Here is a 12,276-nt window from a genome sequence, read left to right as displayed (position 1 = left end):
CAAGCAGTGTCTTATCCAAAAAAATATAGTCTTAACCTAGAATAAGTACTGTGGGTATGGGAAATATGATCCCGATGTGCAGGGTGGGCCATAAGCCACGCATCAAACAGCCCCAAGCCTTCAACCAATTGTGCTAAAGCGCGAGACACTATGATCAGTCGCAAATGGTGTGCCAGTGCAGTCCAGGACAGGATGCATTGTGGCATTAAAATCTCCTGCTACAATCAGTTTACCCTTTGCAAAGGCCTATAAACAGAACAAAGGTGGGCAAAAAACTGTTCCATATCATCAAGCTGATCAATCCATAGACTGGTGGGTTGTGTCCATCTACCAGCAGGTGGAGATAGAGAGCAAACTTTTGCCTCCCTATATGTGGTCATGTGCTGCCGGAAACTCCTCAGTATGTTCTCTATCTCAGCAGGTGGTGGTCACACACACAGCAGCAGCTCTGGCTAGGCCTCCAAGCCTAATTTTTAGGTTTTGTTGAGTGCCTGGGGTTGAGGGCTCTTTTGAGCAAGTGCAAACCTGGTGGTGCCAGGTCCCTCCTTTTCTCCCCCCCTCCCGCTGGCTCCGTTAAAAAAAAAAAAAAAAATTTTGAACGTCCTTAAAGGCGTTTATTTCGACGTTTATTTAAGCGTCTATTGCAGCTACTCACTGGGACACCAGGTCGTTACAACTCGGAGCGGACAGCAGGTAATTTTTACCTTTTTATAGCGGGCAGGGGGTTCCCCGATTCTTCTTCCTCGTGGCATATGGCGTCGGAGGGGCGAGGGCGCAAAGGGTCGCTCCCCGGGTCGCTTGAGCGCTTCTAGAGGGATGCGGGGGTCTTAAAGCCTGATTCGCCCTTGTTGGGTGACAGTTTCGTGACCGATGAATGTCCCGGTCCTTCCTCCGGCGTGGCGGTTTTTCCCGCCATAAACGCCCATCCCCCGCTCCTCGCCTCCGCCATCTTGGCCGGCCACGCGGCTCGGACGGCTTCTTCTTGGGCCGCCCTTGAGGTTGGAGACATTAATGCCCTTAATTTGGGCGACGGCACAGAAGCGGCTAAGGTTAAGAGCCGTTCTTCCTGCGCGGCTCCTTCGCGGAGTTTCGCGCCGGACGCCATTTTGGATGCGCAGCATGTCTCTCCCCCGCTATTGCTAGCGCCGGTTGAGGGTGCGTCTAGGGCTGTTGCCCAGGCTGCAGAAGTGCACAGTCTGGGGGGGGTTTCCTCCCCCGAGTTTGTTTTGCTGCTGCATCAGGCCTTCCTCATGCACAACGCTGCCCCTGCTCCCTCGTCTGGTAAAGAGGTTGAGGTTCCCAGAGGTAAACGCCCTCAGGGTTGATTCCCAGGCCTTGGAGGAATTTGTCTCCTCCGATGTAGATGAGGGCATCGTGTCTGAGGTCTCCCAACGGTCCTTTGCGGATTCCTTGGAGGAGACGGTTTCCCCCGCTCGGAATGGAGCGGATGACCCCTCTGCAGCGCGGCTTTTTAGCCCAGAGGATTTGCCCAACCTGTTGTTACAGGCCATGGACACTTTGAAGATTTCCTCTCCGGAGGACGTCTCTCCCTCAGCCCCTGTTGGCTCTGCCATTATGCTGGGGACGAAGCGCCCGCCTAGAACCTTCCACGTGCATGATGCCATGCACACCTTAATTTCGGCTCAATGGGATGTCCCAGAAGCGAGCCTTAAAGTGGCTAGGGCTATGTCCCGCCTCTATCCTTTGGCTGTGAGTGAACGTGAGGCCTATCTGTGGCCTACCGTGGATTCTTTAATCACTGCGGTGACTAAGAAAACGGCGTTGCCGGTGGAAGGTGGCACGGCCCTAAAGGACGCCCAAGACAGAAGATTGGAGGCGGCCTTAAGGTCGTCCTTTGAGGCGGCTGCTTTAAGTTTGCAGGCCTCAGTTTGCGGCTCCTATGTGGCCAGGGCGTGCCTGACTATGGTGCAGCGGGCTTCCCCCTCGGATCATTCCTTGAGGGCTGATTGGCCGGCCCTGGAATCGGGCCTAGCCTATTTGGCAGACTTGCTGTATGATGTCTTGAGGGCCTCAGCGAAAGGCATGGCTCAGACAATCTCTGCGCGGCGGTGGCTTTGGCTGAAACATTGGTCTGCTGACCACGCCTCTAAATCCCGCCTGGCTAGGTTGCCTTTTAAAGGCAAGCTGCTCTTTGGGGTCGAGCTGGACAAAATCGTGACCGATCTCGGCACGTCTAAGGGCAAGAAATTACCAGAGGTCAGGGCTCGGGCTAGTACTCGTCCCGGTACCTCCAGAGGACGGTTGCAGGAAGCCCGTCGGTACCGCCCGGGCAAGTCGGGTTCCTCTGCCCCCTCTTCCTTCAAGAGGAATTTCTCCCCCAAGCAGCATTCCTTTCGCAGAGCCCGCCGTCCCGGAGGTGCTCCCTCCGGTCCTCCCCCAGGGTCTCGTACCCAATGACGGGGTCTTGGTCCACGCCCCAGTGCAGATTGGAGGACGGCTGTCCTCGTTTCTGGGCGAGTGGACCACAATAACTTCAGACGCGTGGGTGCTGGAAGTCATCAGAGACGGCTACAAACTAGAGTTCTGCCGACCCTTAAAAGACGGGTTTGTACTCTCTCCCTGCAAGTCTCCGGTCAAAGCTGTGGCAGTGCAGCAGACCTTGGACAATCTGATCCGCCTGGGCGCGGTCGTTCCGGTGCCAGAAAGTCAGCTTGGCAAGGGACGTTACTCCATTTACTTTGTGGTACCAAAGAAAGGAGGTTCTGTCCGGCCTATCCTCGACCTCAAAGGGGTCAATCGGGCCTTGAAAGTGCGGCATTTTCGCATGGAGACTCTCCGCTCTGTCATAGCGGCAGTGAAGGCAGGAGAGTTCCTGGCATCCTTGGACATCAAGGAAGCGTACCTGCATATTCCCATCTGGCCTCCTCATCAACGCTTTCTGCGTTTTGCAGTCCTGGGACGACACTTCCAGTTCAGAGCCCTCCCTTTCGGGTTGGCTACTGCTCCGCGGACCTTTTCCAAAGTAATGGTGGTCATCGCAGCCTTCCTACGAAAGGAAGGGGTACAAGTCCATCCTTATCTGGACGACTGGTTGATCCGAGCCCCCTCTTATGCAGAGTGCGGCAAAGCTGTGGACCGGGTAGTTGCTCTTTTGAGCTCCCTGGGATGGATCATCAACTGGGAGAAGAGCCAGCTGCGCCCGACTCAGTCCCTGGAGTACCTGGGAGTTCGATTCGACACCCAAGTGGGCAGAGTGTTTCCTGCCAGACAATCGGATTGTCAAACTTCAGGCTCAGGTGGACCAGTTCCTAGTAGCCTCTCCCCTTCGGGCTTGGGACTATGTGCAGCTGTTGGGCTCTATGACGGCCACGATGGAAGTTGTGCCCTGGCCAGGGCTCATATGAGACCACTTCAACACTCTTTGCTGCAGCGCTGGACTCCGATGTCGGAGGATTATGCTGTGCGCCTTCCCTTGGACCCAGCAGTGCGCAAGGCGCTGAGCTGGTGGATGCAGACAGACAAGTTGTCTGCAGGAATGCCTCTGGTGACCCCAGAGTGGATTGTCGTCACGACGGACGCCTCGTTGTCGGGCTGGGGAGCCCACTGCTTGGGAAGGACAGCGCAGGGCTCTGGTCTCCTGCAGAGGCAAAGTGGTCTATCAACCTCCTGGAACTCAGAGCCATTCGGTTGGCGCTTTTGGAGTTCATCCCGGTACTGTGTTGAGGCCTGTACGGGTACTGTCGACAATGCCCACGCTGTGGCCTATGTCAACCGCCAGGGAGGTACCAAGAGCGCCCCTCTAGCCAAGGAGGCTGTGAATCTTTGCCAGTGGGCGGAAGCGAACCTGGAGCAGCTTTCAGCGGCCCACATTGCCGAGTCATGAATGTCCAGGCGGACTTTCTCAGTCGCCATACCTTGGAGCCCGGAGAGTGGCAGCTATCTGCTCAGGCGTTCTTGGACATCACGAAGCGCTTGGCCAGCCGAGCCTAGATCTGATGGCGTCATCGGCCAATTGCCAAGTGCCGCGCTTTTTCAGCAGAGGACGGGACCCTCGATCCCTGGGAGTAGATGCTCTTCTCCAACAGTGGCCGACACAAGAGCTTCTCTATGTGTTCCCGCCCTGGCCCATGTTGGGCAGGGTGCTAGACCGGGTGGCAAAGCATCCCGGCAGGGTAATCCTGGTGGGTCCGGATTGGCCCAGGCGTCCCTGGTATGCGGACTTGATCAGGCTCTCAGTCGACGATCCTCTGCGGCTGCCAGTGGAGCAGGGCCTGTTACATCAGGGGTCCCGTGGTGATGGAGGATCCCTCCCCCTTTGGTCTTACGGCCTGGCTATTGAGCGGCAGCGTCTGAGGAAGAAGGGCTTCTCAGACAAGGTCATCGCCACTATGCTGAGAGCGAGGAAGCGCTCTACTTCTACTGCTTACGCCAGGGTTGGCGTATCTTTGCAGCGTGGTGTGAAGCAGGCTCACTTTCTCCCTTCACTGCTCCAATTGCTTCAGTGTTGGCGTTCCTGCAAGAAGGTCTGGAGAAAGGCCTGTCGCTCAGTTCCCTTAAAGTCCAGGTAGCGGCTCTGGCTTGCTTCAGGGGCCGCCTGAAGGGTGCTTCCCTGGCTTCGCAGCCAGATGTGGTGCGCTTTCTCAAGGGAGTTAATCACCTGCGCCCTCCTCTGCACTCAGTGGTGCCTGCGTGGAATCTCAACCTGGTACTAAGAGCATTGCAGAAGCCGCCTTTTGAACCCTTGTCGAGGGCATCTCTGAAAGACCTGACGTTGAAAGCAGTCCTTTTTGGTGGCTATCACTTCAGCCAGAAGAGTTTTCCGAGCTCCAGGCGCTCTCATGTCGAGAGCCTTTTCTGCAGTTCACTGAGGCAGGAGTGACTATTCGCACAGTGCCTTCCTTCCTGCCCAAGATTGTTTCTCGCTTCCATGTGAATCAGCAGCTCTGTCCTCCCTTCCTTTCGTAGGGAGGACTACCCAGAGGAGTACTCTTGCTCTTAAATATCTGGATGTGAGACGAGTCATCATCAGATACTTGGAAGTGACCAATGATTTCCGGAAATCGGATCATCTGTTTGTCCTGTTTGCAGGTCCTCGTAAGGGGTCTGCAGGCTGCTAAGCCTACAGTGGCAAGATGGGTCAAGGAAGCCATTGCAGCGGCTTATGTGGCCGCGGGGAAGGTGCCGCCTATCCAGCTGAAGGCTCACTCCACTAGAGCTCAGGCGGCCCTCGATGGCAGAGGCCGGGTCCGTCTCCTTGGAAGAGATATGCAAGGCGGCAACTTGGGCTTCGGCTCATACATTCTCCAGGCAGTACCGTTTGACTGTGGGCTGCACGGGCGGAGGCCCGGTTTGGAGCTTCAGTGTTGAGGTCAGGGATTTCAATGTCCCGCCCTGGGTGAGTACTGCTTCGGTACATCCCACCAGTCTATGGATTGATCAGCTTGATGATATGGAAGGTAAAATTATGTATAATCATACCTGATAATTTTCTTTCCATTAATCATAGCTGATCAATCCATAGCCCCTCCCAGATATCTGTACTGTTTTTATTCTGGTTGCATTTCAGGTTCAAGTTTAGTCCTTCAGTTACTTCAGAAAGACTTCGTGTTCAAGTTTTTCACTTGGATTCTTCAAGAGTTAAGACGAGTTTGTGTTACAGTGAGCTTGCTGCATTCCTCTCCCCTCCGTTTTACGGGGCTGGATTGAGACTTAAAATTCTGCCGGCACTCCCTCCCGCTTCATGCGGCTGTAGGGCAGCTTTGTACCCCTCCCGCTTCGGCGGTGTTAGGGTCAGTCAGCTCCTCCCGCGGTTGCGGTTGCAGGATAAGCCAGATCCCCCCGCATCGGCGGGTGTGGTGTCCCTCCCCCGCTCCGCGGGGATGAGCTGGACGGATTCCCCTCCCCCACTTGTGTGGGGATGAGCTGGGTTAATTCCCCTCCCCCGTTTCGGCGGTGGTGAGCTGGGCAGAGTGTCCCTTCGTGGGTGTAATTCTCTAAGTGCTGAGTCCTGCGGATGGAGCTTTGATATCGACATACTGAGGAGTTTCCGGCAGCACATGACCACATATAGGGAGGCAAAAGTTTGCTCTCTATCTCCACCTGCTGGTAGATGGACACAACCCACCAGTCTATGGATTGATCAGCTATGATTAATGGAAAGAAAATTATCAGGTATGATTATACATAATTTTACCATCTTGGTGTTTGTTAGGAGCATAAACAGAAGCTATAGTCACTTTGTCCTGGTCTAATAAAATATGTAAGAAAAGGTAGCGATCCTCTGGATCACGCTTAATATTTTGAACCTGAACTGCTCAGGGATTGATGCTGGGACCTCTGCTTTTTAACATATTCATAAATGACCTAGAGATGGGGGTAACTAGTGAGGTAATCAAATTTGCCGATGACACAAAGTTATTCAAAGTAGTCAAATCGCGGGAAGATTGTGAAAAACTACAAGAGGACCTTACGAGACTGGGAGACTGGGCGTCTAAATGGCAGATGATGTTTAATGTGAACAAGTGCAAAGTGATGCATGTGGGAAAGAGGAACCCAAACTATAACTACGTCATGCAAGGTTCAGCGTTGGGAGTCACGGACCGAGAAAGGGATCTAGGTGGTCGTCGTTGATGATACGTTGAAAACTTCTGCTCAATGTGCTGCTGTGGCTAGGAAAGCAAATACAATGTTGGGTATCATTAGGAAAGGGTTGAAAACAAAATAAGGATATTATTCTGCTGTTGTATCGCTCCATGGTGCGACCGCACCTCGAGTATTGTGTTCAATTCTGGTTGCTGCACCTCGAAAAAGACATAGTGGAATTGGAAAAGGTTTAGATACGGGCGTCAAAGATGATACAGGGGATGGGACGACTTCCCTATCAGGATAGGCTGAAGAGGCTGGGGCTCTTCAGCTTGGAGAAAAGGCAGCTGAGGGAGATATGATAGAGGTCTATAAGATAATGAGTGGAATGGAACGGGTCGATGTGGAGTGTCCTGTTTACGCTTTCCAAAAATACTAGGACAAGGGGGCATGCGATGAAGCTGGAGAGTGGTAAATTTAAAACGAATCAGAGGAAACGTTTCTTCACTCAACGCGTAGTTAAATTCTGGAATTCGCTGCCGGAAAAGGTGATTAGGCGGTTAACTTAGCGGACTTCAAAAAAGGGTTGGACAGCTTCCTGGAGGAAAAAGCCATAGAATGTTATTGAATGGACGAGGGAATAATACAGTATTTCTAGAGTAGGCGGGACAAATTGCTTGTTCTTTTGACCGCTGTCGGTGACAGGGTGCTGGCTCAATGGATCCTTGGTCTGTCCCAGCATGGCGATGCTTATGTACTTATGTACTTAATGTACTTCTAATTAATCTACAGCTTGTATACCACAAAAATCCCAGCTAGAGGTTTGAAGCGGTTTACAGAGTAAGGGTCTATATAGATCAAGAAGAGCAGAAGGATGAATTTAGGATAAGGTTATTGTAGTGACTTTAGTTTATGCACGGTTGCATGTGGTTCAGATTAACAAGAGAGACCAGTAGTGGTTATCTTGTTTGTCATCTGTTTAAGACTTACTGAGTTTGTATTGGAAGACCCATCAACAACCCTAATCTTTTTTACTCTTGGAGTTTTTCATAGTGATTTCTTTGTTTCTCCACTCTGGTGGCACTGTTTACTTCACAATACTGTAGATAATACATGAAAGCTCTGTCTATAATTTCTGGAATGTGGGGTTTCGTCTTGTGAAGATAGAGTTGCAGGGCCGGAAGCTAATCATTTTGACAGGCAAGAATAAGTAAACGTGTCAGCGAGAAGAAAATCTGGACAGCTGGAGATATTTTTTCCCTCTCTGTCTTTTATACTTTGGAAAATCCAAAGTTGGTATTGTAAGATTTTGTCAGCAGATCAATTTTATTTGGCTGGGGAATCGGCTCTTCACAAGAACGGATGATTTTAGCATACTTGTGGTAACGTGCTTCCAGTATAAAATTGGAAAAATAAACTTCAAGCTTTAGGTTTTTTTCCTTTCTTTTAAAGCAGCACTTGGATCAAGAAATGCTTTATTTTTAAATTTATATTCTATGAGTGTTACAGTGTCCTTATGTTGTTCCCACTTCACAAAATCATCTGGTCACAGGTGACCTGTTTGGAGGAAGTGTTAAGTGCATAGAACATTCTTCCCATGGTCTGCACAATTTAACCGTGGAAAGCTCCCAGTATTTCATTAGGAAGATGAGGAAGAAAGCAAAGCTTTCAAACTCATAAATTCACTTTGGGCTTCTTTTACAAAGCCACGCTAGCAATTCCTGCGCGATAAATGAGAGGAAGCCCATTCAGTTCCTATGGGCTTCTTATTTGCCTTGTGGGAATCATTAGTGTGGCTGTGTAAAAGAAGCCCTTTGTGTAGTTTATGGCCGTTCCTGTTATTACATATGATATATTAGAAATTGCTAAATACTCTGAGAAGACAGTTCCATGCATGGGAGCCAGCTCTGTGGGTGTTGTTGATGCTTAAGCACCCCCAGTATTGAGCAAACTCCTTGAGTGTGTCCAGGGATGGCTAATTTCCATTGTGTTTAGCACTCCCAATTATTTTGAAAAGTTGGTTCCCATGGTTCCATGTTATCTAAATGAGGAGAATGAGGACCGAAGCAGATCAGTTCTTTACAACAGAACCTCACCTACTGAGAACTTCACAAAACACATTAACACAAGTGCACTTATGAGAATTGTCAGGGGGGTGTGAGCAATAAATGTAAATGCATTTGTTAGGATTTCCTGGCCTTTGCCCTTTACAGAATGCAAGCAGAAATGATCTGTGCATGAGATGAGACATTCTGATCTAGCAGCATTTCCAGGCAGTGCACTGGTATAGGCTCATTTATGAGAAATGGCAGGTATGGAGATCTGGGAAAGAGAGTGGTAAATGCTGCAGCTTTATTTCAGCTTATAGAAGGATTATTTGAGCTGTAGTGAATAAATGACTTTCAGGGAGCTGGCTCACGTGACCTGGTGCTAAGCTGTTCACAGTGGGCATGTAGAGGCCCAGAGAATTCACTGGTATGCACAGTGGGGCTAAAAGCATTAAATTGGTCCAGTCCCTTAGCATCAGGGCGCAAAGTTGCAGAGGTAATGACATTGCAGAAAGTATCACAGTGTGTGTTCTTCCCTTTTGTAGCGCATAAGAATGAAAATACCAATTTAGAAATTGGCATGATGCTCATGCATATATATGGTTTCCTAAGAATTATTTATTTCTTATTCTTTTTTTAAACAGAACCTGTGTAAATGGCACACTGGTCTGTTCCACTACTCAGCTGTGGCATGGAGACAGAATCCTCTGGGGAAACAACCACTATTTTAGGTAATATTCAGTGTACATGCGCAGAGTATAATCTAAAAACTGGGTTACCTATTTGCATAAAAATAGTGCAAAATGTTTTGTTTTGGTTTTGTTTAATAAATAGACTCAATCTTCCCAAGCGGAAGAGACATGATTGGCTAAAAGAATTTGAGAAAGAAGCAAGCTTTTCGGAGCATGACCTGGACGCAGCTAGCGAAGCTTCCTCCGAACCAGACTATAACTATGAATTTGCACAGAAGGAAGTTATCATGAAAACGCTGAACAGTAATGGTAAGTGAGCGTTGGTTTTGCCCTGCTTGTGGAGGACAGGTGTTGAGGAACTTTTAGATCAGGTATGCCTGGTGGGTTTTCCTGTCCAGGTATATGTCTTTGGTTAATCTCAAGTGTGATGGTATCTGTATATGGGCTTGCGCTGCATTGTCACCACACACTGCATCGTCCCTGCTTGCATGTGGATCCACAATGGTAATTTGGGCTTGTAAGGAAGTCTCTACATCTCCCCTGTGCTAGTTGGAGAATGATCTTTGCTGACCTTAGTCATGGTATCTGCCTGCAACATCCCTGTAACTCTGATTTAGAAGATAATCCTGGATTGATCAACTTTGAGATATATGTAAGTGGAAGTAATGGTATGTTAACAAAACCTCCCAAACTCCTTTCATTTTTGCCAGACTCATCAGACACCAGTGGTTGCACCATCAGTGGCATGCTGCCTGTCCAGGGTTTGTCAGAGTGCATGTTCACCCTAAGACCTGGTGAGCAGCATGCTTAGCTTTTGCCCATCCTATGACTGGTGGACAGGGTATCTAGCTTTTGCTCACCCTAAGATTGGTGAGGAGCAGGGTTCATTTGTTTCTGTTACATACGGTAGTGCTAAAACTTGTCACATAGACTTCCGGTACTCCTTTGACATTGAAGATGTTTAGGACTGCCACAGAATTTGGCAGAGGTCTCTCCTTGCTCGCTTCACCTCACTTTATTAGTGCTATCTGCTTAGAAATAGAGTGCCAGCACCTATACAGCGATTCTGCTTGTGCCAGAAAAGACTGAGTTGACTTTTCTGCTTCCTCCATTTCCCCTGGTACAAAATAAGTACCTCAATATATGTAAACCGCTTTGAATGTAGTTGCAAAGACCTCAGAAAGGCGGTATATCAAGTCCCATTTCCCTTTCCCTCATTTGCTTATTGTTTTCTTCCTGTTATTTCCCTTGCTTTCGTTTCCCTTCTTCCCACCCTTCTCTTTATCTTTTCTCCTATTTTTTTTTACTTTTCTCATCTCCTTTAGGTGTTGTGTGTATGCATGTGCTGCTTGTGGTTTCTAAAGCAGATGGCTTCTCCTCCTCATGCTCTGATGGGTGGCCCAGACCAGCTTCTCCCTACTTCTGCTCTAGCTGTAGCTCAGCACCGTTGCTCTCTCTGCCACTACGATCCATAGCCTAACATTGCTGCTCTCTGCTTCTGCTCTGAATGGTGATTGTGTAGCTGCTTCTCCTTCAGTTTTGCTCATGGTCCCTCCCAGGGGACAGGTAGTTAAAATTTAATTCAGGGCGTTGTAAGAGAATGTTTTCTATACAACCAATGAAGGACCATCAGGTCCTGGAACTTTTTCAGGGGTCACTGCTGTGGATTAAGATGTCAAACAAAAACAGCAAACTTGTTATTATGTAGAAATATAAGGTCAATATGGCAAATTCTGCCATCAGCATTTAATTTAAGTGTCAGTATGGCCTTTAAAATTATACACAGATATTAAGCCTCTGTCTGGCAGAGCTCCAATTATCTGGATAACGGTAATATTCATTCTGGCTGATATTCAGCCCACGGGAGGCAGGCTGGCTGAATCCCGTGATCGGCACTGAGCCCAGATATTCAATGCCAGGCCATTTCCAGTGACCAGCATTGAATATCTGTTTTTTTTGCCCGGTTTAAACTTAACCGACCAAATCAATATTCCGTGCTGGCCAGCTGGTTAAATGTCGTTGAATATTGACCAGTGTCTTTACTCAGTGAGCATTAGAATAACTTGGGACAGCTTCTTTTGCTGTCCTAAATTATTTGGAGTTACCAGATACCAGTTCTGAATACCTCCGCTTTCTAGGTAACTCCATGTTAAGGTCCTGGACTGCGACCTGGGTAAATGCCACTGAACATTGGATGGATAGAAAATGATGGCAGGTAAATACCATCTCGCCAGTCCAGTCTGCCCATCCATACCAACCACTAAGCTCTACAATCCCTTCCTCTCCCTCAGAGATCTGCTGTGCTTGTCTATGCCTTTTTGAATTTAGACACCGCCCTTCCTGCTCACTATCACAAGTCACCAGTGGAGACAGCAGGAAGGCGGTAAGAATGTATTCTTGCATACCTTTTGCTTCAGCATTATAAAAATAATTTCTCTCTGTAGACTTGACTGACTTTGTGGCAGATTCCTGTATCTCTTGCACTCCTATGTTCTGACAGACACAGATTCATCAAAATTTAGTGCAGACTAAATGAAGTAGTCACAAAATAGTTCTTGTTGCCACCCTTCCACCGCCAACCAAAAGTTTTTAATTTATGAACTCTTCCCCCCTCTTCCAACATATAATCACATGATTATTTTAGGAGTTTATTACCCACCTTTCCCTGGCTGTCAAAGAACCACGTAACTATTTGTCTTTTCCCTGCTCTGTATTTTTGCATCAGTGTAGAAATTGTGTTTGAGAAGCTATGCAGCTACACCCTCCTTCCCTGTGGGTATTCTCAGGAGCCAAGATGTGGAGATTGTGATTACCTTGGACTTGAGTAGAGCTTTAGAACTAGGACTTTGAATTTCAGAAGGAAATAATCCACCCTTAGATATTTGTGTTAAGAAACTTTTATGTTGGGCCCTGAGTAACACCACAATTTTCCTTGTTTTGATAGTTCTCATGTCTATTTTGTTAGCTATGTAACCAGCTTGCTCACATGTTCT

General features: G+C 48.6%; 1 protein-coding gene across 1 annotated transcript in view; it reads left to right on the top strand.

The window, feature by feature from the left end:
- Positions 1-12,276, top strand: part of KIF13A (kinesin family member 13A) — an 818,528-nt gene that overhangs the window by 644,836 nt on the left and 161,416 nt on the right. Inside the window, 2 exon segments of the mRNA XM_030211397.1 lie at positions 9,236-9,322; positions 9,426-9,592. Of these exon segments, the coding sequence (XP_030067257.1) occupies positions 9,236-9,322; positions 9,426-9,592 (254 nt within the window).

Source organism: Microcaecilia unicolor, chromosome 1, assembly GCF_901765095.1.
Source record: "Microcaecilia unicolor chromosome 1, aMicUni1.1, whole genome shotgun sequence".
In the NCBI taxonomy this organism is placed as follows: Eukaryota; Metazoa; Chordata; class Amphibia; order Gymnophiona; family Siphonopidae; genus Microcaecilia; species Microcaecilia unicolor.
The sequence above is the reverse complement of the archived record's forward strand: the minus strand, read 5'-3'. Positions and strand labels throughout refer to the sequence as shown.